The following is a 26,645-nucleotide window of genomic DNA, read 5'->3' on the forward strand; positions in this document are numbered from 1 at the left end:
CTATTTCATAATCTCCCCACTCCCCCCGTTCCTGAAAACTGGAACACAACTGAGAACTGACAACCCTCTGCAATTGCAATGGGCAATAGCTGTCCTTGGTGGCACAGCATCTGAGTGATGAGGACACACACACAGGCCAGCTGTTGGGTCCTCTTCCACATGCTTACTTGGGTACTAAACCACCCACTTACACAGAGCAACGTGAAAATCCTGGACAGATCAGCCAGCCTGTCTGCCCAAAGCCCATGTCCTTCCCCAGCGCCCAGTTATCACTCTGGGCTCTCGCAGAGCACTGGGTAGTGTCCGGATCACACCCTCAGTAATTGTCCCCTTGCCTGGGGCCCTGCACTGGCATTTTTCATCAGCAGCCAGGAGCTAGGGAGCCCACCCAAACCTCCATATGCTGAAAACTTTTGTTTCAGAGGAATTTGGAAAGGGGAGGGGCAAGACTCGAGATGAGGTCATGATGGTACTTTTCTTTGCTTTATAAAATTATTGCAACATAAGAATCTGATGAGACTGGAGACAAAATAACACTTATCATAGAGAATGGGCATATGCTACCACAACCTTCTCTACCAATGGCATGTTCATTATAGTCCACGGCATTGACGTGAATGTTTCAGATATGAAGGTTTCAGACAGCATTTATACTTTGATTCCTCTTTGAAAAACTGTAAGTGTAAAATTGTCAGTGATGTCATTTCTAAAAATCCAAGAATTTGGAAAATTCTATCAAAATCTAAATAACGCACAGACCATTCCTAGGAGTTAATCATGTAGCTACACATTCACACAGTTGCAGTTGTACACACTAGGATATTCAGCAGAGCGTTTTTGCAAGAGCAATAGCCCCTGCCCGATACCTATTAGGGAGAGAACAAAATAAACAGAGATCCAATCAACAGAGTATTTATGTAGCTGTCAAAACAATGGGTCAATCTACACCTGCTTATGTGGAAAGATCTATGTTAAAAACAAGAACACAACACAGTATGTATGCCCTACTGTTGAATTGTACACTTGAAACATTGGATTTCATTAACCGATGTCACAATAAAAATAAATTTAAAAAAAAATGAGTGAAAATTAAACAATGAAAAGAAGGCAATCCTAGCAAAAGGTTATAAAAATTGTTATTTCTAAAATTTTCAAGTTGTTTTTCATATGTAGGTCTTTAATATACCCGGAATTTTTGTTTTTGATGTAGTATAGAGATTATTCTTCCCGCCTAGATTTTTTTTTTTTAAAAGGCAAGTTTGAGAAGTGTAATCTCATTTGTGGGGCAATCACACATGAACCCCACATACTTGCATTTGCCCAGAACAAAGAATACGTAAAGCATGTCACATTGCTTTTGTGGGAGGAGAGGGTCTTGGGAAGGAGATACCTACTTTTTACTTTATATCCTTATGTAGCTTGTATTTTCTCTGAGAAAGTATTTTATAATTAAAGACTAACAAGAAAAATGTAAATGCCCAGACTTCTCCCTATAATTCAAGTTAGAAGTGTCTAATGTACCAAACATTCTATTCACAATGCAATTCCAATTCGACACGTGGCTTTTTTGAATACCTACTTGTTTAAGCCTGAAATAATGGAAAGCCACTCAAGGTAACAGCTGCATTTGGGTTCTTGATGGCCTGGCGCCCTGTGCAAGTCACTCCACCGAGAGGCTGTGGGCCCAGCCAGGTGCATGGACACACTGGGCAGAGGCTACTTCATCCTGTCCTCAGGGATCCCCTTCCAGAGACACCCCATCCCGATGTCCGGTGTGGACACCCAGGCTTCCAGCTTCACACTCCCTTGTTCTAGTCAGCACCCTAGACTGGAATGCGCCAGCGTCCACAGCTGCAGGGGTGGCCTCGGTATCTGCCCTTAACACCTTGGGGGCCTGCCTTCTGGAGTTAAGGTTAAGAGGGAATATTAGAGGACTGTGAAAAATGTGAACCACCACACGAATGAAACTTATACTGACATCGAGATAGACTGTTTTTTTCTGCAAGATGTATATACCATCATCTGTCTCCCTAAAAGACGACAATAGTGGTTACTAAGCTTAACAGAACCATAGTGACGAAGACGACTGTGCTATCAACTCAGTTCCTTAGGTTTAACGGTAGATATTCTGAGAGGGAAGAAGACACGCCAAGGTAACTTTCTACAGGCTCCCGGCTTGGCAGTTTAACGTGTGCCTTTTCTTCCCCGACTACGGTTTTCTACCCCTCTTAACTGGATGGCAGGGCCCCGCCCTGAGGGAGTCTAAAGGAAGGGCAGGCTCCTACAGACCAGCACCTTTCTGTTACCATAATGTTCCTGTTAGGATCTCCTCCCTGCCCCAGAAATCTTGAGAAATGCTTTCACTTATTCGACCCCACGACATGGTTTACCAAGCATTTTCCAGGATGAAAGTCTTTATTCCACAATGGCATTCGAAGTGGAAGCCGTGCCTAACGGTGTCAGCTTTTCTTTTGGTTTCCTTCCCCCAAATTTTCCGTTTTCTCTTCTTCAAATATTCCCAAACCCTAGATTTTAAAGATAAGTGTGCTATTTTCCAGTGTCAAGAATTCAACCTAGACTTAAAATAAAAGTCAAAATTAAGTGTAACGGTAACACATGAAAAAAAGACATCATGGAAGAATGACATATTTGTAGCATAAGAAAAATAATCAGTTTAATAATTACAACAACGTAGCATGAGTAGTCAGTGCCAGGACAGTTTGTGGCATTTATGTCAAGTGTCCCCAACTGCTATAAATGAGGACTGTGTGTGTCCTGGAGAAATGAAGAAGTGAGAGGCATCAGGAAGTCCAGACAAAGCCAGGCAGTTTCCAACGTCCTGGGTGGCCTGGCGCACGGAGTCAGGTACACGCCACAAAGCACAATGGACAGAGCTGCCGATGCCACATCCCAACATTGTGTGGAACTGAAAGTGCTTCACATCTCAGGATAGGAATGGCTTCGTCTCCTCGTCCATGAAAGGTGAGAGCAGAGAAGTAACCCTTAGGGTAAACAGTGTCCCTTTCTACTGTTCCCATCAATTCCAATCCCTCAGAAGGTCACATGGATAAATGTATGCAGTATATTTACAAAACAGGTCAGGTTTGTAGAAAAATTGCTCTCAGATACATTTTCTCTGCTCCTTAAAAAGCTTATTAGTAAAATATTGGATCCACAGGAAGAAAAGGTAATGCATTACACAAGCATCTCGACCGTCACACCATCAGGGGAAGGGATGTAAAAACACAAGTGTTCTCACTTGATGCTTCAATCAACAGTTAAGGCAGGTTCTGTAAGAGATCCCCCCCAGGATGCTGACGGCAACATCACCCGCCACGAAGTGGTAGGGAGATCAGGTGATAAATGTTGTACCTGAGTTAAAATTTGCTTAAGATAGCAAACTTCAGTACACTCAAATTTAACTGTTTTTCACTGCAATGTCTTATGCATCACCAAAATAAACACCACAACCAAACTTTAAGGTTTTTATTTAGCTCCTGGACTCTTACAAAAAAAAAAATATATATATATATTTACTAGTCATAGCACTACTGAACAAAATGCTAAATACAGGAAGTTGGCAATTCTAGTTGAAAGGTCAAGTGCAAGTCAATGCTGGGCCCCAGACACATCTGTTGAGCTTGCAAGTGAGGGGGACACTCAAGTGACCACACTGCAGGGGTAGATGAATGGGCACAGGGACTGATTAGCAAGAACATGGAACAAGAACCATGGACAACCAGAAAACCTACTAGTTCCAGAGCTGCTCAGTTCATAGGCATCAGAAGATTCTGATGCAGTTAACGGGCCACTTGCCCAATAAATAAATGAATGGCAAATCACAAATCACAAGAAGTCACATGTGATGCCAAATGGGTATTTCTGAGAAGTGTCTAATGCACAGTGTTATTTTGGTTTTTAAAGATGCAACCCTTATTCTATGAAGAAGTCATCTCCCAAACTGATCTTTTAGAAGAGGGGCAAAAAAAAGCACAGTTCCTTTAACACCGTGATCCTATCTCTGAGGCAGAAGGACAAGTTGGGTGGGGTCCAAGGCTGAGCTGCCTAGATCCCAGGTCCAGAGAGGTCAACAGAGCTGGGGTTAGAACCAGCTTCCTCTTCTGCCTGCTCTGCCATTTGGACACAGGGAGGGAATGAACCCACATTTAAATTTCCAATGCTTAGGTGGAATTTAAAATGTATATTGCTTTATTCTTATTGAAAGAGGGGAACACTTCTTTTCCCCATGAGCACTGAAGTAATGCTTGCTGCACCCTGATGGTAAAACAGAATTCAGGGCTAAAATGGCCTGACAAATCCTACCCACTGAAGACAGCTCACAGCATCACCTTGATTCGTCTTCACCAGCTGCAGTGATATGTAATAAATAATACATTTTATTTACAGGTTTTAGTGAAACTTTGTTTTGGGGGGAGGACAAAACAGTGCACTTTGTCATGTTATGAAACTAGCCTATGTGTAAGTCTGTGTGATCTTTCCAAGTGCAGTGAATACACTGATGATCGCAATATTCACACGAAGCAGCTAGAACATACACCTGTGCCTGGACAAGGTGGCATGTGTGCTTCCTTGGCTTCAAGGCTGAGGCTCAGACTCTCCCTCATTCAGCCAGAGCACTGCACTTGGAACCACTGTATGTCAGTGACTGCAATACTGCTTTAACAGAAGACTTTAAAATGGCATTAAAGTATCTTTGAAGGTATAAATAAGGTTAAATTCATTAGGTATACTGAGGTGGCCAGTATTTTTAGAGCACTGTGGAGACTACAGTGGTGGAGAACAGTCAGGCATCTACCAAAAGCCAGCGGGGTGCCCTGCACAGCTCTGCCTTCCAGGCATACATGAACATGACTTCTAGTTAACGGGACCGGAAAGGTTAGTGGAAAGGAAATTCTAGCATGGGTATCAACCCAGAAATAACAATCGTGGATATGCATTCAAAATGGAGTATTTACAAGAAACATGTATATATACTATTTACACATATTCAATAAAAGCCTGAAAGACCAGGATTTGTAGTCACTCGCTGCACTTATTGCAAAATGAGGTAATTGAGATGTTACCAGAGTGAGATTAACGCGGTCCCGCCCTCGGTGTCTGCACCTCACGCTTGGATTCTTTAGGAGCAGTGTGACCGTTTCTATTCTCAAGATAATCTCCAGCTTTTCTATGCACAGAAAGCAAGATGCCTTTCATCCTGCCCTGCCCTGTGATCCCGCATGTCACACCAGCCTGGATTGCGGGGCTCCAGGCTTGGTCTTGTAACTGGTCTTCAGAAGGAACCAAGGCCATTCCTCAGAGGTTGGTCTCGTCCCAAGCGGGGTCATTCATGTTCTTCAGAACTCTCCTCACCAGCTTCTCCAGGTCTTTGCGCGCTCTCTGTTCTTCCTCCAGAGACTTCTTCATCTTTTTGTTATCCTGCAAAGGAAGCAGACCACAGGACAGTCACTGTCTTTGGCACTGCAGAGGACTTTCTTTTCCCCAAGAGACGGGAATGCCTCAGTGAATGGAGTTCTGGGCTGGAGCCTGCCGCGCACTGCAGCCGCAGGTACGTTCTACAGGACCGCCTCGATGTCTAAATAGACAGCTGGGGCTCCTGACTGCACAGCTGCGCCGGGAAAACAGTCCTAACGTTTCTTACAATTTACAGTTCTAACTATCGAACAAGAGAAGCCCTGTTTTTATAATATATAAGAAAATGGCTGAAAATAACAAAAGGAACAACTTGCATCCCACCTACTCTTTTCACATTTGTAGTGATCTTATAGTTACATAAGAATGGAAGTAACAGCAGCTGAATGAATACATGAGTGAATGAACAAACACCTGCTTCTGTACAGCTTGCACCCAATCATTCCTCTGCATGGGGAAGACGCACACACAAAGATGTATCCCATTGCCAAGGATGAAGCACGAACCCGGAAGACCCTCAGAGGAGAAAGAAGTACCTGGAAGCTGCCTTGGACAATGCTGGGGATGGCTGAGAAGAGCAGCTCTGGGCATGTATCCAACCCCAGATCACACTGTGCTCCCGTTTCTCCTCAGCCTCCCCTTCTAACCTCCCACCTTGTGGGACAGCACTTACCCCCTCTTCAGAGACCAAAGCCATTTGTACAAATAATATACAAATACACAAAATACACTTCGTTTAACTGACTTGATTTGGCTTCTCAAAAACAAGGATCATGTGGTACACCAGAAAGTGGCAGAGAATAGTTGCGGTAGGTATTTAATAAAATTGTTAAGTGGATGAAACTTTAGATGTTTCAAATGATTATTCTAACAGAATTTGAGATATTTTCTGATATCAAAAACATTACAATAAAAAGAGATTAACAGATCTCTTTAAAGATTCATGTCCTGGTCTATCGCATTGACAGAAGACCTATTGTTTGATCTGCTGGAATTCTCAAAGACAGATTATCTCCTTTCTGTATTATTTTGTTTATGGACAACCGGCTTCATTTTTAACACAGTGTGTTCTTTTCCATTAAAAACAAAAACAAAACAAAAAAACAAGAAGAACTGGTATGACTCACCTGCCTTAATTCTTGTACTTCATCCTTCAATGCATAGACAGTATCAACGAGACTCCTGAAACAGAAATGGAATGAACATCTGAACAAAGACATGGAAGGAAGTGGACATAGAGAAGCACTTTACTAGGAGACAACAACTCCTGATGAAATACACAGTGCTGCTCTGCCCTGCTCACTGAACACCTAAATTCATACGCTTTAGAATAAGCAACTTCTGTGTATGGGAAGTCAGAGCCCAGTCAAGGTTAATTCTAATCAATGAGTTTACTCATAGTAGTAGTTTCTGAAGCCATACCCCAGCCCTCCTGGAATTTTTCTGACTCCAGTGCTCCACCCCGCCCCTCACATAAAAGTACCCTTCCCTTCTCCTCCCCTCCATATGCCCACATGCCTGCTTTAAAATATTTGAATGCATCTTACTTTTCTTCTATCACTGTCTGACCATTACTTTTAGTTTCTTCCACTATAATTTTTTCTTCTTCTGGAAGCAACACTTGTGGAGCAGATTCTTTGCGTGAACCTATCATTATGAAAAAAAAAAAACAAAACAAACAAACCAAAAAACAAAAATCCACAGGTGAATACCATGACAGAACTAAAAGAACTACATTATACAACACTACTTAAATATCAATATTAAATCCCAGGAACTGTGCATTTAAAAAAAATTACTTTCTAGATAAAATAGAGAAGAACAATTATTACTTTTCTCTATCTCCATCTATGTAAAGCATTACAGAAGGAAACATTAGCCTTTTTCTAATTTATTAAGCTTCAGTTTCTAAACTCAGAGGACTGATCTTTTAAAGCCTGAATTTTTCCACACATGGTTAAGTTAAAGGTTATGACCATAGTACCCTTGGTATTTTGGAATATCCACTTTTTAAAAAAAAATAAATAGCTGAATTAACCAAACTTTGAGACATTATTTCAGGAATCTTAGAATGATGTGTCAGACTATGTGGTACATATATGCTGAGTGTTTATAAATTTTTAAAACTGGCAAAATATTTAACTCTATAGTGAGTTAAAAAAAAAAAAGATGGCTCATGGTTTAGAAAAAATGGAATTTATTACTTGGTTCTTTTATGAAAATTTTATTCTACATTCCCTGGAATATAAATATTTTTCCAAATAAAAGTAAACTGTGCACAAGGTCAGAGAGAAGTTTATGCCATTTAACTGACTCCCAGCACAACAGCTTGCCTAAGATAGTGTCTCAATAAATATATGCCACAAAATAGGTACTCCAGAAATTAACTGAGAAACCCACATATTTATTTTAAAAGGTGAGAAAGAAGAATCAAATCTTATTAAAGGATATAAAATTATCTTTTCTTAAAGAAAATACTTTCCTACAGGTTATACAGCACTAAGATACATTTTTGAAAAATTACGTCAGATGCAAATCTGAGGAAGGATAGTCTACCACAGAACACAAACACTTGCTAGTGGTAGTGTGATAAACATTTCTCCATTGAAATAAAAACACACTTGATGTGTGGCATATTTTAATTGCAGAGATGGTGGCTCAACTTGCTTGATCTTTTTTCTGGTTTATCTTTAATTTGCCTTCCTTAAAGTTCATCAAATTGTAAGATGGCACTTGCACATCCTCGTTTCAGGGGTATATTCAGAATAATACAAATGTTTTAATGGTTTGATTTTAAAGAATAGTTTCATGAGCATATTACTGTAAACTTTTACTCCTCTGAATGGAACAAGACTAACAAGTACTATCAAAGTTTGATGAGAAGAGGGCTCATAAAACGTTACTGACATTCACAGAGTATCTCTATGACTTCCATGGCAGCACGCTACAGGGATAAAGACAGGAGTTAACTGGCCACGGGGCCCTGGCCAAGTCTCTCCCTGCTGCCGTTTGGACATCTGCAAATCCTGCTCTGTCCTAGTCTCACAGAATGGGAAGGGTATCAAATGCAAGCACACTGTGAAACCATAACATTCGAGACTGAACAAAATGAATATGCTGACTTCTTCCTTTGTTATCTCAGGTAGATGATTAAGCTCTGGGTAAATAATACAATTCTATGTTACACAGCACAAGCTTTATATACATATATATGTGTGTGTGTATATATAGATATATACACAAATGTATATGTGTATATATATATACATATATATATATTTTTTTATGCCTACGGCACCTGGTCTTCCTAGGTGGTCTCCCATTCAAGTACTAACCAGGCCCAACCCTGCTTAGCTTCCGAGATCAGACGGGATGGGGCTTGTTCAGGGTAGCATGGCCGTAGACTATATACTCACATTTTTATGCTAATAAAGGGGACTTTATGTGTACTGAGAATAATGAGTATTATAAAAATTCGAATTTAGTCATAAGCCATAATGAGCTGGTGTATAGAAGCGTATCTGCACATAGAGTTATCAATCTAATGTTTTTGTATTCACACCATGCTGCAAACCCTGAACTAGCAGATCTTGTCTCTGTCAGGCAGAGGAAGGCATTGCTTCGCTCATACCCCTCGCTGAGGCCACACTGCACCCTTTCACACAGTGACCTACTAAGCCAAGGAATTACTTTTCAGACAGAGAGTAGTGTCCTTCAAGACATGGTCCCAGAAAGAGGATATCTTTAAAGACATCACTGTGCTGACAACAATCCGCCTCCCCGGAGTACTGCCTGCTCCAGGTGCCACGGTGCCATGAGGGGCTGAGGGCACATCTTCTTCTAGATCTTTCTGAATTAATGGGGAATGCTGCTGGGACATCTGGGCTACGTGGGAATATACTGCCTAAGAAGGAAACTGGTATGTGGAACAATGACTGAGAGAGCACAGGGATACTAGCCAGGTTAAAAGTTCTGAAGGCTGAGGAAAATCTTGTACTTCTAATACAAATGCAAATGTCATCCACATTTTTATAAGGAAGTTAATTCATGAGCTATTTTCCTAGAAAAAAAAGAATTCATAAAGATTCAGATATGTATACCACACGTATAGAAAACAAATGGCTTTACTTAATTTGTGCTGTGAAGAGAAGCAAACTGATGACATCAGACAATTTAGTCAGCTTATTAGTTTTCCCATCGTTATCTGCTTTGAGCCCAAACAGTTGCTGACTGTGCTATAGTCAAATCAAAAAAGTTACCAGCTGTGAATCTGTCACATTCAGTTTGTAATACATTTCTTCAAATGGGTTAATGAAACAGGTTGAAATTTTTTTATGTAACAGCACTTGAGGGAATATTAAATTCTATGTATTTTAATTATTTTTGCATCTTCTAGCTTCCTAGGCAACCTAATTACATGTTTCCAGCATTAAAATGTTCAAATGACATAAAACAGAATCACAAGGGATGTCTACTTTGTGAAAAAATGGGTCACATAGCAGTCAGCTGTCCTGCAGAGGTGCTGGGACTAATGAACTCACACCCCATCTGTGGGAGTCTTCAATAAACTCAGGCCCGTCACTTAACCACTGAGCCATTACTCGTAAAATAGAACAAAACTAAGTTCATTATTAGTAAAATAGAATGATAAAACTACCTCTGCAGAGCTGTCTATTAATTTAAAAATTACACTAAATTCATAAAAATAAAAGCATTAAATTCTATTATGTAATGTAACTAAATCACAGAAACTGAAACCTGCAAGAACTGATACAACCATTACACATGCATGAAGTGATTCTCATTTTTGCAAATATACTTAAAGCACACAAGAATTTAACGTCATAAAAATGTTAAGAATATTATAGATGGAATGTACTAACTCCTTGATTCTTGAAACATGCCAACGTTAAAAATGCCATTTATGGGTTCAGTGGGTGCCAGGACGCTTGTAAATGAAGATTACTTACTTCCTGCATAGAAATCCATGGGGTGCTAATAACCTCCCTAGTTTCAATGCATCATTTCTAAAATGACTGAAAAACTGTTAGTCTTTCAACAAAACGATAAAGGAGTATTCTCCAGCCGGGTTTATAAATAAGTTGACTATTTCTATAAGAACAAAGTTTTAGAAAGTTAACAGATTTAACAAGTTATCTTAAAGACTACTAAAGTATTTTTAGAGGTATCACAGCATGTTTTCCCTGAACTACTTAGGTTGGAAAAACAATTTAACAGAACTACCAAAAATGTTCTATTGATTTAAAATCCTCTAAAAGTGGCTGAGACATGATAAACAGTTTCATGATGGTTCCACTACACTCAAGATCTGTGTTTCCCAAACTTTGTGTAAAACAAGTTTCTGTTTCCAGAGATAAAAAGGGATTCTGCGACATAATTCTGGAAAATGCGGAATGCTGTGGGGAGAGTCACAGTGCACATGTAGCATTTTTAAGGTTTTCAGAAGGCTGCGGTAAAAATACCCGTTGAACTTTAATTCGGCATTTCCTAAATTTGTCTGAGTGCTGAACTTTTTTCCCCCCACATCAATATTAACATTTTGCAGTTTTCTAGACAACAGTTTGAAGAGTGCTAGACTAGCCTAAAATTCTGTCTATAAATACATCCACACAAATGCTGGTTGGTTTTGTTGTTCTTGTTCAGTATGGGGGTGAATATAATGAAACAATAATTTATACCTAGCACCAATCCAGCATTTATCAAACTCGAGGACTCCAAGAACATGTCTGCAGATAACTGGGACCCAGCCGCCAATGACCGCTGACAGACAACAGCAGTTCCACACTGGCACCAGCAGGGGTTGCTCTGTACTGAGCAGCTGGAGAGACAGCAGGCACTGGCGCCCCTGCCGTGAACTCAGAAGTGCGATCCAGAAGCTGAAGACACGCTTAGAACCCTGCTCCCTAAAACATTCACAGATCCCCAGAGAACTGTGGCCCTTAGTTTGAGAAACACAGATTGATCACACATTTCCATTTTATAGACAGATGACTTGCCCAAGCAGCAACACAGTAGGGCTCAGGCCCCAGGGCGCCGTCGTCTCGGTTGTTAGAACACCATTTTGGTGCCTGATCTGACAACAGATGACTGTCAAATCCAGGGCAAGCGCATGGTGTATGTATACAGATGAGTGAGTTGGCCTCCACCAAAAGCCTAGAAACAGTTCGAGTTTGTCAGAACCGGCCAGAACTATCTGCCTAGTACATTTGTAGCAAAACTCACTTCTTAAATTAATAATCTTTCGAAAATCTGCATCTAATTATACTCAATTGAAATTGAAATAACATTTAGAATGAAGCAAAATATTACACTTTAAAAAAATCCACTTAATAAAAGCTCTTCAAAAGGCCATTTTGTTATTTACGGCTATGATAAGATTCTAATTTATTTCTCTTAGGAAAAGAAAACGTGAAGATTCTCTTTAGAGGACGATTTGCTTTTATTTATCGTTTGCACTTTGTCCTGGCCCCGCACTGGCACAGGTATTTCTTTTGCTTTTCCTAGTCAACTTGGCATGCACTTTATAAAACAAAAATAAAAACTGACCTTAGTCTAAATAAACTATTAAAGTTGGGCTTTTTTCCCATTTATGCACACCCACACCCACCTCCCCCAAAAAAACCCACATGAGAATGCTTCATTCTGAAGACAAACCTACTAGTGATTGAAAACTTGTTTAAAAAATTAGAGGGAACAAATAAATGAAATAAAAATTACAAGGAGTGACCTTGTATTACTTAGAACATATTTAACCTAAGAAAGTACAAGATTTTCTGTCAAGGCAGATAGAAAGCGTTCTGTCGTTCTATTGGAAGACAATGTTCAGGAGAACAGCCAAATCATCTTAAACTGCAAACTATGCTACTTCCCCTCCCCCCATGTAACAAATATTAAAAGCCACGGGCTAGCAAATGCAAAATTTATTTCAACTGTACATAACAGATGTCTTTTTTATATAAAACAAACACTTCATTGCCATATGCAACCACAAACAATAATATGCATACTGTACAATACAATGCAACATTCAGGTATACATCCAACTGAGTCTTCAAATGGCAGTCACCCACTAAAAATGGCTTTCCCATTCACAGATAAAAAGCACAATATATAAATTTTTTCCAGGTCTTATACCACTATATACACATTACTGTGTTTTGGCAATTTTATGCAAAACACAATTAATATAGCTTATATATTTGTGGTAAGTGTTAATTCAATGGGAACACCATTTAGGCCATTTGCAAAAGGGCCTGGTAATGGCTTAAACCTACCTTCTAGTTCAGATTCTTCATCCTGTCATTATAATGCTAACTGTACACATAGATATTACATAATTGCATAAACATAAAATACTATTTCAGCATGACTAAAGTTCCACAGAAGTAGAAACACGGCCCTTTGGATGCCATATCACCACTGCCACACAAGAACTGTTTTCAGGCCTGTGGCACTAATACTTCCAACCAGGTCACAAGAGCTAATGGTGCCAGACAGTCGAAACAAATCCAAACAAACAAGAAGCCAGGTTGTTATTCTGCAGTGATCTTAGCATCAACAAAAATTGTCAAAATGGCTTTAACTGGTACAAAAAGGAATGATGGGAAAGTGTCAAAACTTTGGTGTATAGAAAATGAAAATGTCTCATTAAGACAACTCAAATGATACTCGGTGTTAGAGGGAAATCCAAGTGCAGCAACTGTACTCAATGCTGTGGTCTATATGGCACGTGACATAGGCAACTCAAGTTTGCTAAGGCGTGGCAAAGGCATCTAAGCCAATGCACCAGTTATTAGTTTCAAAGCAAACAAAAACATGTTCTATTAATATCAGAAAAGGTGACTGTTCTATGTAATATGGAATAAAATTGCTTCTAAATTCCTTGCATGATACTAAGTATATGAACTTCGTAGTTATAGTTCTCCAAAAATTCCTTTTGCTATTTGACTGACCATATATAAACCCCATCTCTACCTTAGGTTAATACTGGGCTAATTTTAAAAGACTGCTCCTCAACTTTCCTATTTATACTAATTGATATAAAAATATGAAATCTCCAGATGGCATACACTTGGCAACAGACAGATATTTGATATTATCAGTTTTCCTAATGACCTTATCGCATGCAGTACTGAAGCTGTCTGACTTTCTAAGCAATATGCTACCGCCGAGAGTTCACTAGCACCTCTGGGCTTGTAAGCAACAGGACCCAGCTCCCAGGAAACAATGGCGTAGTGCATCAGAGCTGTCTCTGTGCAAACGAGATCAGAACACTGAATATATGGGTTTGGTGAAGGAGGTGTGGTGAAGGAGGTGTGGTGAAAGAAGAGAAAAGTCCACAGCCACCTGGAATTACAGCCACCCTGAAGAAAGGAAAAAATGTTATTCCCAATTTATTATGGCATCTTGTTTTCTGAAGCTGGTTTCAATGAAAACTTAAAACACAACCTTAAGGTTCCATTTTAACACCAAATATAGCATGCGTGGGAAAGAACACGATTCTTCCCCTCTAGCAATGATCGGATGTGGATTTGGATGCTACAACTGAATGCAACATGTCACATTCAGTTCTTTTTGAAGCAGAAATTAGTCTGAGTGAGGTCAGTGAAATCTCCTTACAACAAATCCCAGAAAGTGGGGGAGTCCTCACCTCCGAATCTGAGATTTCCTTATTAAGTGAGTTATACAGCAACGTAGAAAGTCTTCAATAGACCCAGATATCCCCATTATAATCAAGAATGAGGGTTACAAAGGATGGGGTTGCTGTAAATGGAGTTTCACTGCAGCTAGTTGCTGAAAACAAACAATGTGTCCATCACAGGCAGTGTAAGTATGGATGTCAGGGTGCAGCCAGGCCATGACTGAAGCCAAAGCACTTGCCTTTTTTAAGTATGCCAAATACCTCTCTCTGAAAGCAGTCTAATTTACACTTTCAGAGGCAGAATGCTTCAGAGTTTGGACTTTAAACCTTCAGTAGAGTGGTACAGGCTTGCTAAGTGCCATTTAAGAGAAATTACTGATTAAGGAAAGTTTGTTGTGACAATGAGAGTGTCTGAGCTCTGACAGTAACCTGGTCTTTGGAGAGTACTCCCACCCCACGGGCAAAAGGGGGGGCATGGAGAAGACCATATGTGGCACAGTGATGAACACAGAGCTGTGGGGATGCAGATGAGCTCTTCTATACTCTTACCAATGCCCAAAGCCCACGCCAACACATGGTTCTTCATGGTCACCAAGTGCCCTGAACACGGTTGTCTGAATTGGACTCACAGTACTTTTGTTGCATGTTTTTTTCTCTCTCCACAATTACTTGATCAGTGCGTTCATTATACATAAAAATTTTAGATCCCTTTATATAAGGCCAGAGTCTCCTCTGTGTTGCTGGCACTTAGATCACAAATCTGTGTGGTTTTAGTATAAAATATAAAAGTGTTCATACAGCTGTATCCAAAAAGAAATGAGACAGTTGCTACACTGAGAATAAAAAAACAAACCATTTGGAGCTATAAAACCACCACTACCCACTGAGAAAAGAACCCTCAGGTATAGGCTGTTTGAATATACCATTTCCTTCAACAGTCAGTAACTTCAATGGATACTCGAATTGGTAATTCAGCCTCCACAAAGTACAATGGGAAATATCAGAAACGGTCTCAAAAGTTGTTAAAATATCACATAAAAGAGACAAGAAACAGCAAGAAAACATCTAAGAAAAGCAGGCTGCGATACAACAAGCATTTGTTAAGAAAAGCTCAGAAGTGCATTAGTTCTGGTGAGAGATATATGAGCAACAGCTCTTACGAGATGTAGAACCCATTCTGTAACTATGGGCTGTCCATATACTGTCATAGTCAGAGTCTTCCGAGAGGTCTGAAGGCTCCAAACGAGAAAGGCTACTGCGACGACCCAAGGAGTCTAGACTTGATTGGTCATCATCAGCCAAGACGTGATTATGCATCAGGTCAGTGCCTTGCCATGCTAAGACGGGGGTGGGATGGAGTGACAGGTGTGACAGGCAAAGGTGGAATGAGGAGGAGGACGGACAGGAAGAGCCACAACCAAAAACATGAAAACAAAAGCAAAAGGTGATGGGAAAAGAAGGAAAAGAGAAAATATTGTTAAAAAAATGACAATAATGTTCATTTCTCCTTATTTATGGTTGGGTTTTAATAACAAACTTAGCACAACTCTTAGAATAAACCCAGACCAATTATTATTTAAATAAACCTAACTCATGATATTGTTCCCAAATCGTTCCGTTTAAAGGTATTGTTATTAAGCCCTCACTTAAATCTTTTACAAATTGAGCCCATGTCCAAAGATAATTCTAGAGACAAGTAACCAATTATATTCCACATTCTATTAATAAATAATCTCATTTAGGACATTATTTGTTAACACGAACCGTTTATGTGGTTAATTAAAAATTGCTTCCTATTCATTAAGGGGATAGTGAATGCAAAATAGTTTCAAAGGACTTTTGACTTACTTCTTCAGTTATCTCTTTGCCAGACTATAAATCACCAGAAGTCATCTTAATGACGAAAGTCTAAAACTTACCTTATCAAACTATAACCACTGTAAAAATTTCAGAATGGAGAAAGGAATTAAATAGGGTCCACTTCCCTCTCATTCCCCATTTCCCATCACCCACATCTCCCCTCTTTAGAGGGCTCACCAGAGCTCAGCCAGTAGATATGGATAAAGTAGGAAGCCATGTCTGCTCAAATGTTATCAACCCTGATGCAGACCCTTTTACTGGCAGGAAGAGAGGTGAACTGGTAATGCCACTGTTAAAAGGAGGACAACAGAAGGAAGTGGGCACAAAATGGGAGCAGAAATCAGCCCTTTGTTGTTAGCAACTCTGAGCAGTGATACTGGCCACGCAGCTGTGCATGAGACATGCAGGCTAGAATGGGCCAGGGACGGAGGGTGCTGGAAGGACACACTCAATGGGAACCAGGAGGCTCATCCACGAAGGGGAATGGCACAGCACAGCAACCACTGACTCTGTCCAGCTCCTGCTTCTGATCAAAGTTAATTCCATTCCCAATCCATTACAAGAACAAGCAGTGGACTAGTTTGGATTTCTTCAACTAAATCTCTACCATCTATGAAGGTCATTACGTCCTTGAGAAAGAAATCAATAGCAAAGATGTTTGGTTTATAAAGTCTTGGCATCTAAATGTATACTGAACAGAGCTGAATTTTAGGTAGGTATATTATTCTGTCTTCACTAAACATTTAATATGAAAAGAGCTTTCACTCTGATTCCATTTCCAAATGTATAAGGATATCACCTTTCCAGCATAAAGGATCAATTTCCCTTATCCAACCTGTTCTTAAGAAAGTTTAAGGCCACGTATGATTGTATATATAAGGCCCCAGAGTAGTTAGCTCATAATATCAGTTAAAAATAAAAATCAATGTATTGTCCAATGCTTTTCTTGCACAGCAGAAATAGAAACACATAGTACAGGCAAGGTAACAAGAAAAGAACTGCACAAATTGTGGGCCATTCCCTTCAGGCAGCCAGAAGCGAGGCCATAGGCGTATCACGGGGCATTGTCTCTTGAATGGAGAAATGCAGCTTGCACAAAAACACGGGCGAAGCTCGTTACCTGGTCTGCTCACCTGAGACTACCAGGTTAAAATTTTATTTCAAATAACTGACATTGAGGTAAGTAATTTTTTTAAATCTCACATTCAAATCACAAAAAACTATGACCACATTTTATACCCTATTCCTTAAAATACAATCTCATCAAATATATAAAACTGCAATATTTAAAATGACAATAATCTATATTTACAAGTTATTGCTTGATATTATCCATACTCACTCCACATTCAGGGCTTTCCATTTCTCTTCTACTCTGCTGACTAGCCACTACAAAGGTATTTTCACCAGAAAGAGTACGGACAAAAACGTCTTAATGTCATAGATGGGATATGTAAAATAGTGGCCATAGGGTAGTTTCTAGATTATCTGCAAATTCCACCAGGGGTTTAATCCTGTTAGCCCTATCTTCATCTTTAACGAAAGCTAAAGTAGTTGAAATTCCTTTTCCAATCTTTTCGTTTCCGGCATTAGTTTATAGAACAGAACCTGGTTTGAACCACCATATTGCAGGTGTTAAAAGTGAAGGTGAGATAAGTAATTTGCCAAGTGTTGGGGTAGAAAGGAAACCAAACACACAAAATCTAAAAGAAACCAGTTTTTATGACAGAAATAATACATAAATCCTCCAGTTCTAAAAAAAAAAAAGCCCACGTAAGAAACAACAGTACAAAAGGACACTCCATGATGCCTGTGGCCTAGCATCAGGTAATGGGGAAACTCAGTCCCTTCCTTCTGAACAAAGCACATGCATTACTTCATCCACCCCATCATGCTATACTTCACTCTCAAATGCTAAAAAAAAAAAAAAAAAATCTTTCCTTTTTATTGTACATACGATGAGTAAAACATTATGCATAAGATACAGGTAAATTCAGTGGTACTGAGATCTATCTAATTAACTGGTATCTACTTCCACATTTTAAAAATGCAATTGTTTAGAAAAAGGGAAGGGGAAGACTAAAAGCAGCTTTGCTGCAGGTTTATATTTTTGACAATTCTAAGAAGCAAAATCCATTACCACGCCAATAGTTTAAATAGCTTAAATACCTGAACTGAATCTTCTGCTCACATCTGAATACATCTTCTCTAGGCAAAAGAACACTTTATAAATTCTGGCAGTACCTTATCCATAAAGGTTTCCCAGTAGAATGTTCTCTAGAAATCTGTTATTTTACTTACAGCTCAGACCCTTTTCAATGATTTAGGGATGTCAGGATCAAGCTGTTCTATACCTGGCTAGGCCACCAAAGCATTGCTCACTAAGGACCATTCAGGAGAAGCCGTGCACAGCTCAAAAGCATAGTTTCCTTCAGATTGTGATTTTAAACAAAATGAACTACCACAATTCCCAGTACTTTACTGGAAACTTACTTGAATTGAGTGTTTGCCGTGTTTTGGCGCTTGTGCAGTAAGCTTCGATGACTTTCAAAATCTGAGCGTCTTCTTCCAAAGCAGCTGTGCCTGTCAAGAGACATACAACGCGTTACAATCAAGCTAAAAATGATGAGTACATACGTTACGATCTAAAAATTACTAGTACAATTAACTAGATGAATGAAAAGTCATCTCAACCAAAAATAATAACAAACAAGACAATCTCTTATCTTCTTGTCCGATATTTATTTTCCAATATTTATGAAATAGTTACATTCAAAAGGATTTTTTTTTTAAGTATTTTTATCTGCAACATATCTGGCAAAAGGTTAACACCCTAAATATATAAAATTTATCTTACTAATCCCTAAGAAAAACAGTAACCCCCACTCCAAGTCCTGAAATTGAAACAAGAGCAAGAACGAGGCATAAATAAGTCACACAAAAAGAATACAGTCATCACACTAAGAAAAGAAGTGAAAATTAAAACAAAATATCAAGTTTTCACATACAAGCCTGGCAAAAAAAAAAAAAAAAGCCTGACAATTCTCAATGTTGATGTAGCTAGAAGAAAAAGTCTTCCCTCTATCCACAGCTAGTAGGAATGAAGATAGGCAAAATCCTCCAGAAAGGCAATTTAACCACATTTACCAAAGGCGTCCTCTGATCGACAAATTTCTACTAGAGATTTTATCTAAGAAATTTATAAGGCACAACCTCAAGCCTGAAGGTGTCATTCTAGAGCTCTTCCTTAAACTATACATTATTCCAGATACTGGCTTCCTACTCAGAGATCACAGGCACAGAGAAGACAATCTTCCAGACTAACAGCATCTAATGGTATTACTAGCAGGTACCAAGTCTCACACCTAGCATATTTCATATGGTCCTATGGCTAAATTGTGTCTGTTTTTCTATATTTCTAAGATATTACTTATATATTTTAAAATATATATATTTATATATATATTTCTGTTCATATATTATTTATATAAATGTTTATATTAAAAATATATCTTTACATTTATTATCTACTATAATGAAAAATATAGAAAGAATGGAAGGCTGAAATACTTCAAAGCTGCACAAAAAAGCCAATACTTCCTACTAAAAAATAAATTTCAGTACCAAGAGTTTAAGAGCAATTGAGGAACTGACTTAAATTTCACTAACTGAGACCAATCATTTAACAGGTTTCTCATAATAAGCTCCTCCTTTAGGGGTAATAAAGATAACATTTAACTAGTTTAATTTCAGGACTTGTTGCAAGGTAACTTCCAGGGGCAGGCCATCCCCTCTTGGCCAACAGGAAAATCTGTCCAGCTAATGTATCTGGGTTGCTATTTTCAGACATGGGTAAGTAAGTACACTGGCATCATCCTACGTGCAGAGAAAGCATTAGATGCCACAAAGGGCATCGGCTTCCCTGGGATATAGTGTGAGCCATCACTGAGCTACCTTTTATCACAAAGGTTGAAGAAAGTAAATTAATGAGAGTACAACACACATTTTCTATGTGGCACAGACTGCTCCATGAACTAGAAAAAATTTCTAAGATTCTGAATGTAATAAAGGTTAAAATAACTTAACAAAATTACGTGACTTTAAAGCAGTCACGTTTACTTTAAAGCAGTACTTGCTATGCACAGGCACTATTTACACAGAGATCACATAAAGTTTCTCCTCCAATTCACATGAAGATCCTTGGTTTTCTTATTACTTCCTGGCCCATCCTTCAAAGTTTCCTCTGCTAGCTCCTTATCTCCTTCATCTCCTAAGACTCAGACCCTGTCTTACTCAGTTCTCTATTCAGTCTCACAGCTTGAGAAACCATCTAAGCACAGAACACCTCTGAAATTCTTACCACCAGCCAGACCTTCCCCTAGACCTCAGAATTTTGTTAACACTCTGCCTCAACACAGTACCTGTAACTCATTCTGCAGGTAAACAGGCCAAAAGCCTCACTTTCACACACCCAAAGCAAGTCCAATCCAACAGCACATCCCATGGGCCTGTTTCTCAACCGTGGCACTACTGACATTTGGAGTCAGAAACAATAAGTCTTCACTTAATGCTTTCAACAATAAGTCTTCACTTAATGCTTTCAATAGGTTCTGCAACTAAGTGAACGACATATCATGAAACCAGTTTTACTACAGGATAATTGATATAAACAAGAGATAAGTCCCTAAGGCATCTCATCAACGTTATAACAAAACAACGGTATTCGAGAACCTGCTGTAATTCTTTGCTGTGGGGCTGCCTTATGTGCTACAGGGTGTTTAGCAATGCCCCCTGAGGGTTAAAGTCACCCCCCTCCGCCCCCGCCATAGAGAAACACTGCAATAGGCTCTATCTTTCAAAGAAATTTGAACTCTGCCTGCCCACACCTCACCTCTACATTGTTATCACCTGGCCCAGGCCACCAACATGTCACCCTCACCTGGATTACTACACAGCCTCCTAACTAGTCTCCCCAGCCTCACCTCTGCCTGTCTGTTCTCAGCACATCACTCACAACTGGATTGTGGCTGCCCGTTTGCTCAGAGCCCCTTTAGGAACCGAACCATCTCTCACTACCTCCCTGTCACCCCCTACCACCGAAGCTCTTGGGGGGGCAACTTGATGATCTCTGAATACATCAGAGGGGTTTCCAGCCTCTGGGGCTCTGGGACCACTGCCTGGAAAGCCCTCCTGCAGACATCTATCTACTCGGCTGGCTTCCTCAACCCCTTCAAGTTGCTTATTCATACAATGTCCCATAACTCATGCCTCCCTAACCACCCTGTTTAAAACGGCCCCCCTGCATCTCCTTCCCGTACTTCATACTAACACACTCTACTGTCTATTTGGTCTCCCATCTGTATCTTCCTATTAAAACAAAGGTCCACAGGGACAGGGGTTTTCATTTGATTACTACTGTATATCTGGGACACAGAAAGCACTGAATAAATCTGTGAAGGGAATGGTACCTCATCTGCAGCTATCCCAATGCCCAGCAGAGTGCCTTCACACAAAATGTGCTCAACAAATGTCTGGCAATAGAGGGATCCATGAAACACTCCCTAGTCACAGCTGGTAAGTACGGAGCACGTATTCAGTTCCAGACTTGACTCTCTTCACTAGAATGCATGGCCTTATCTATTTCATGACTGTCCTGGGAATGCAGCACTGCTCTACATGCTCAAAATCTGAGGGAAATGACCATTAGGATGATAAATATGTGGTGCCCATTGCAGTGTACCTCAGGCATCAGGGGCAGTGAGAGCTCTTGTTCACAGAGCAGCCCAAGTGGCAGAGCAGGCTCAAATGCAAGCTGCACAGCCTCCAGGGATCATGAATAGCCACTGCACCAAGCTTCCCCCTTCACTCATATCCTGATTAAAAATGTCTCTCCTAGGAGCCTTCTTTTGAAACTAAATCTCTGAAGGGGTCTCAAATGGGTATGGTAAAAATGAGGATCAATGCTTTGGAATGTCAGGAAGACCTGAGACAGATCGCAGGTCACGTGGGGAGCAAGGAGCTGCAGAGGCGGGCAGACTGAGTCAAAGACAGGGAGACAGACCCCTTTTAGAGATATCCCATAACTTCTCTGAGGCTCTGACAGGTAGGGCCATCTCCCCATCAAGGTTCTCCTGCAGTGTGAGACAGCCCTCTGTTCACACGAAACCCTTCCTGTCACACTGGGAAACAGACTTGACACTGGGAAGAAGCAGACGGGCGTACGCATGCATGCTGAATCTAACTGCTTACTTCTACAAACAGCTCTCCTTATTCACATGCTGTCCACTGAGCATCTCCTGTGAGATGCTCCCTGTGAGAGGCTGGGAAATCCAGAGCTGAATTCAATATTGCTTCTGGAGTTTCACAAGTTTACACCTGAGCAGTAGAGACTGTCTGAGCACAGAGGTCTGGGGGAAACATGCCCACCAGTGATAGAGCAGTGTGGGGGTGCAACCCTGACATGTGGAAACCACAAAGGGGCACAGAAAGAACACGTGATCCCAGCTCACCCTCTGTTCTCAGATGGAATAATCAACACAGAGGCCAAGAGCCAGCAGACAATTCCGCCAAGGGAAAACCATGCATGTGCTTGATCACTAGTGCCAAGTATCTCTCCTGCTTGGGGTTGGTTTGTTGTAATCACTGCTCGATTTCTTTCGAAGTGACACTAAGGCTCAGACCATGACTCGTGTCTGAAGTCTTTGAAAAGCCACCTCCATATCCCATGAATGCTGTGTCTGTGTGAGACAGATCCCTGTCCTCATCTACACATGCACATAACTCACTTTTCCTCAGGGCAAACTCTTCATCCGAAGGCTTCCGCTCAGGTTTGCGCTTAGGTAGCAGCTTTTTCATGGTCTTGGGACTCTTACTAAGATCCTAAAGAAAGAAAAGCGGGGAAAATGATGACAATTTCCTGTGACTTTTATTGGCTGAGTATCAGTAAGGGTCTCTGTGAAGGTGTGAAATATGAAATCACTACAAGCCACTCACTGTTAAAAGCTTCCTACTTCTCTCATACTTTGATTTTTCTTTGCCAGATGCTGAGCATTAATTTAAAATCAATAGGGCACTGACTCTCATAAAAACCTTCATAGTACTTGGATCCATCAGCACTGTGACAACCCACAGCAGAGGTGTTGTAGGATTGCAGGAAGGCTGGCAGCTTCTGGAGAAGAGGAAAAGGACAGCTGGCGACGCGTGCACAGAGATCCATGGATGCTGCTAATTCTGGAGCAGACCCATCTGCTCCAGCTAACTAGAAAGCGATGAGGAAACTAGGCCTATTTTTAAAGGAAAGGTAAGTAAAGAACAATTCCTTCAGGAAAATGTTTGAAGCCTCAAGGGAGAAGAAAAGGGAGTACAGTCAGCTTATGGCTTTGAGCTCAGATGCACACAGAAGACAGAGCACTGGCTATGGTGTGTTCATGCTAATTCAGAGCTATGTTCGATGTAATGGTCTTCCACTTATCTGTGTGTATATATATATAAAACACAACTTCTAAGAACTGTGCAGAAAATGAAGGTGAAAAACTAAGAGGAGACAATCCAATGGGGAGTCAGTGTTTAAACTGTCAAGCATGTAGAAAATATCAATATCAAAAAAGGCTAACTTCTGTATCATTTAAGTTATATAAACCGTTTATGACACTTATCATGAGAAGCCAAGAGCCATGACTCAGAAGGTGACATGTGCTATGGCAGCAATTCCGAACCTTTCTGACAGCAGGGACCGGTGCTCCTGTGACAATCTAATGCCTGATGATCTGAGGTGGAGCTGAAGTGGTGACGCTAGTGCTGGGGAGCGGCTGCAAATACAGATGAAGCTTCGCTCATTCACCGGCCGCTCACCTCCTGCTTTACAGCCTGGTTCTAACAGGCCACTGACTTTACAGGACAGCGGCCTGGGGGCTGGGGACCCGTGGGCTATTGGATGTATCATACTGAAATCAGAGGGAAGAGAACCTGATTTTTAGGGGTCTCTCTTCAAAATCATTTCTGTACAAATAAATATTTTAAAAGCTCTTAGAAATGCAGAAATCAGTTCCCAAAGAAACACAGCATGTGTTCTATGGCTTTCCTAATTCGAAGTGAGGAGAAAGAGATGAGGCCCTGGCAGTGCACCAGATGCAGCACTGCACATGCAGAGGATACAAGTCCACTACACACTGTGCCCCACTCTTGGACTCAGGCAAAGCTGGCTGCTCCCTCATTTGCCATACTCTATAATATTACTTTTCACTAAGTGTTTGGAGGTGCTTAGTAATACTGGACAACAGAGTGTGAAACCTTTCCTCCAACGTGGGGTCCAGCAAAGCAACTGCAGCCATTTACCAAAACCAGATGTTCATGTTCACTGCACCATACCTCTCGCCTTGCCCTTTCTGCTTCTTTAACACTTTTGCTCCAGTTTTCCTCTCCAATAATAAAATCTCCACCAGTGCTTGCCTGTACTATCTGTAAACACTGAACCAGACAAAAGAACACCAATAATCTTTAATTGCCATGATAAAGAAATTTCTGACCTGAGCATATGATCACCAGCGAGAGATATGTCATAAAAAAATTCATTAATAAAAAATGTAAAGGACTGATTATAATTTATGTAGTACTTTTCTACATGTCTTAGGACTGCTCGCAAGGATGGAGGGTCTGCTCCAGATCTTTTAGCAAATGTGGCTCAACTAGATGTGGAGACTTGTACCAGGCAATAGTGCTTCAGCATGCTCACACTCACTTGTGCTAACCATCCTCCCTCACACTCAAGTTCATAATCATACTTACACTAATAACCATACACTCACACAATAACCATACTCATACATAACCATGCTAACATGCACACAATAACTATACTCACACTCACAACCATATTCACACTCATACTAATAACCATATTCACACAATAACCAACCATATTTACTATACTCCTGCTCATGATACTCACACTCAAGATAAACATCCTCACCAATACTCATACTCACTATAACCATACTTACAATAAGTATACTCTCACTCATAATAACCATACTCACACTCACACAATAATCATACTCCTAACCATAATCACTTTCACATTCACACTCATGATAACCATACTCAGAACCATTCGCTATAACCATATTCATACTCGCACTCATACAATAACCACTCTGGGTAACCAGATTCGTGATGACCACACTCAGCTCACTCAAGCTCACTCATACCCACACTCATGTGCTCTCACTCACACTTGTGATAACCACACTCATTTCGATTATCAGCTAATATTTCTTAGAACATATTTCTCAAGATACTTCCTTTCCTCACAAAGCAGGTTTAATGTATGAAACCTAGTACAAAAGTGTGGGAAACTTGTCAACACTTATTTATGGATAGGAATCGTATTTTAACTGCACGTGATACAAATACATGCTGGATTAGAAAAGAGCAGAGTGCACAAAAACTTCTTACATAAAGAAGAGAGCTGTCTTAATTTTCTTCCATTTTTATTTGTACATGTTTTCATCTCAAATAGCTGGTGACAAAAGGTAGGGTTCCTGGGAAAAATCTCAAACTTGAAAAAGGATCATAAGGCACAGAAGAACAGCATGCAGAAATAAAGTGAGACATATCACAAACCAGAAGTTCAAAATAATTTCAGGCTCAGCTAGAGGCCCAGAGGAAGCCCATGTGAAGCCTTCTAATTCCTCAGCTTCCAGGCAGCAGGAACAAAGGCAGGGCCATGGTGAGCATAAAAAAGATCCCTCCATGAAGGGCAAAGAGAGAGTCTGATGCTGCACAAGCCCTGCCACGAGGGTCTCCATGGGCCTCCCAGCCCCCCAAAGCAGAAGGGAATAACAAAAGAACAAAGACAAGAGATTCTTTAGTTCTGAAGAAGCTGATCCATATTTTTTATGTCACAGATAGAAATATGTGATTTTCCATTTTTCTGAATTCACTGAAATGAAGCACAGAATGACCAAACACGCCTACCCCAATATCAAGTCACGCTCGCTTTCACTAGGATCTCACCTCCTTGTAGCAGAGAGCAGCTGAGGGTCGGAGGGGAGGTGCAGGTCGCAGACAGCTCAGGCTCCATGGCTTGGGGGTCTTCGGAGGCTCTAGGGGCCCCCAGTTGATGGTGGTATGTGGAGTGCCATGGTGAGAGGGGTGGGGCAGTGTGTGGTAGGCGGGTGTCAGTGGCACTGGCTTGCTGTCTGCATGCTTGCTGGATGGGGTGATAGAATGGGAGGGGAGCTGCCCAGGGAAAAGAGTAAAAAAGGGCAGAAAAAGAACATTGACCATCAAAGAAATCTCAACCAAATATACCTAATTCTGCTAATTTTTAAAAATAAACCCAGTGAAATAACCTCCAGGTTACCATTTCTCTTGCATCTCTGATTCCCAGCAGTCTGTTTCTGGGATGTCTGAGCAGAGCACAGTCCGCAGGCCACAGCCAAGCTTGGGTTAGGAGGCAGCAGGAGGTTGGAGACGGGAGGCCTGGACACTCTGCCACCACTTTTATTTGCAATGAAATAACATTTGCAAAAAGGTATTCATTTAGTACAGATATCAGAATTTTATAAAAGAACAAGCATTCCCTATACCGGGAATGTGGTTATGAGGGAAAATAATCCTCCCCGGTCAAGTATTACTATCTGGTGATTTTATGGTCAGCAAAACTCAGACCTGACCCCCATTTTTGTTT

General features: G+C 40.5%; 1 protein-coding gene and 1 non-coding gene across 3 annotated transcripts in view; both read right to left on the reverse strand.

The window, feature by feature from the left end:
* Window positions 1–4,186: 4,186 nt before the first annotated feature.
* Window positions 4,187–26,645, reverse strand: part of ARHGEF7 (Rho guanine nucleotide exchange factor 7) — a 129,110-nt gene continuing 106,651 nt past the window's right edge. For both annotated transcript variants that reach the window (XM_006909360.3, XM_025044971.1), the window contains exons 16-21: window positions 25,970–26,194; window positions 22,741–22,834; window positions 18,449–18,538; window positions 6,981–7,080; window positions 6,561–6,615; window positions 4,187–5,439 (exon numbers count right to left, since the gene is read on the reverse strand). In XM_006909360.3, the coding sequence (XP_006909422.1) occupies window positions 5,317–5,439; window positions 6,561–6,615; window positions 6,981–7,080; window positions 18,449–18,538; window positions 22,741–22,834; window positions 25,970–26,194 (687 nt within the window). In that variant the 3' untranslated portion in view covers window positions 4,187–5,316. The remainder of the gene's footprint in view (window positions 5,440–6,560; window positions 6,616–6,980; window positions 7,081–18,448; window positions 18,539–22,740; window positions 22,835–25,969; window positions 26,195–26,645) is intronic.
* On the reverse strand, window positions 8,720–8,838 carry LOC112477780. Its single transcript, XR_003045584.1, has one exon. It is a non-coding gene; the product is annotated as a 5S ribosomal RNA (ribosomal RNA).

Source organism: Pteropus alecto, unplaced genomic scaffold (assembly GCF_000325575.1).
Source record: "Pteropus alecto unplaced genomic scaffold, ASM32557v1 scaffold13, whole genome shotgun sequence".
NCBI classification, from domain to species: Eukaryota; Metazoa; Chordata; class Mammalia; order Chiroptera; family Pteropodidae; genus Pteropus; species Pteropus alecto.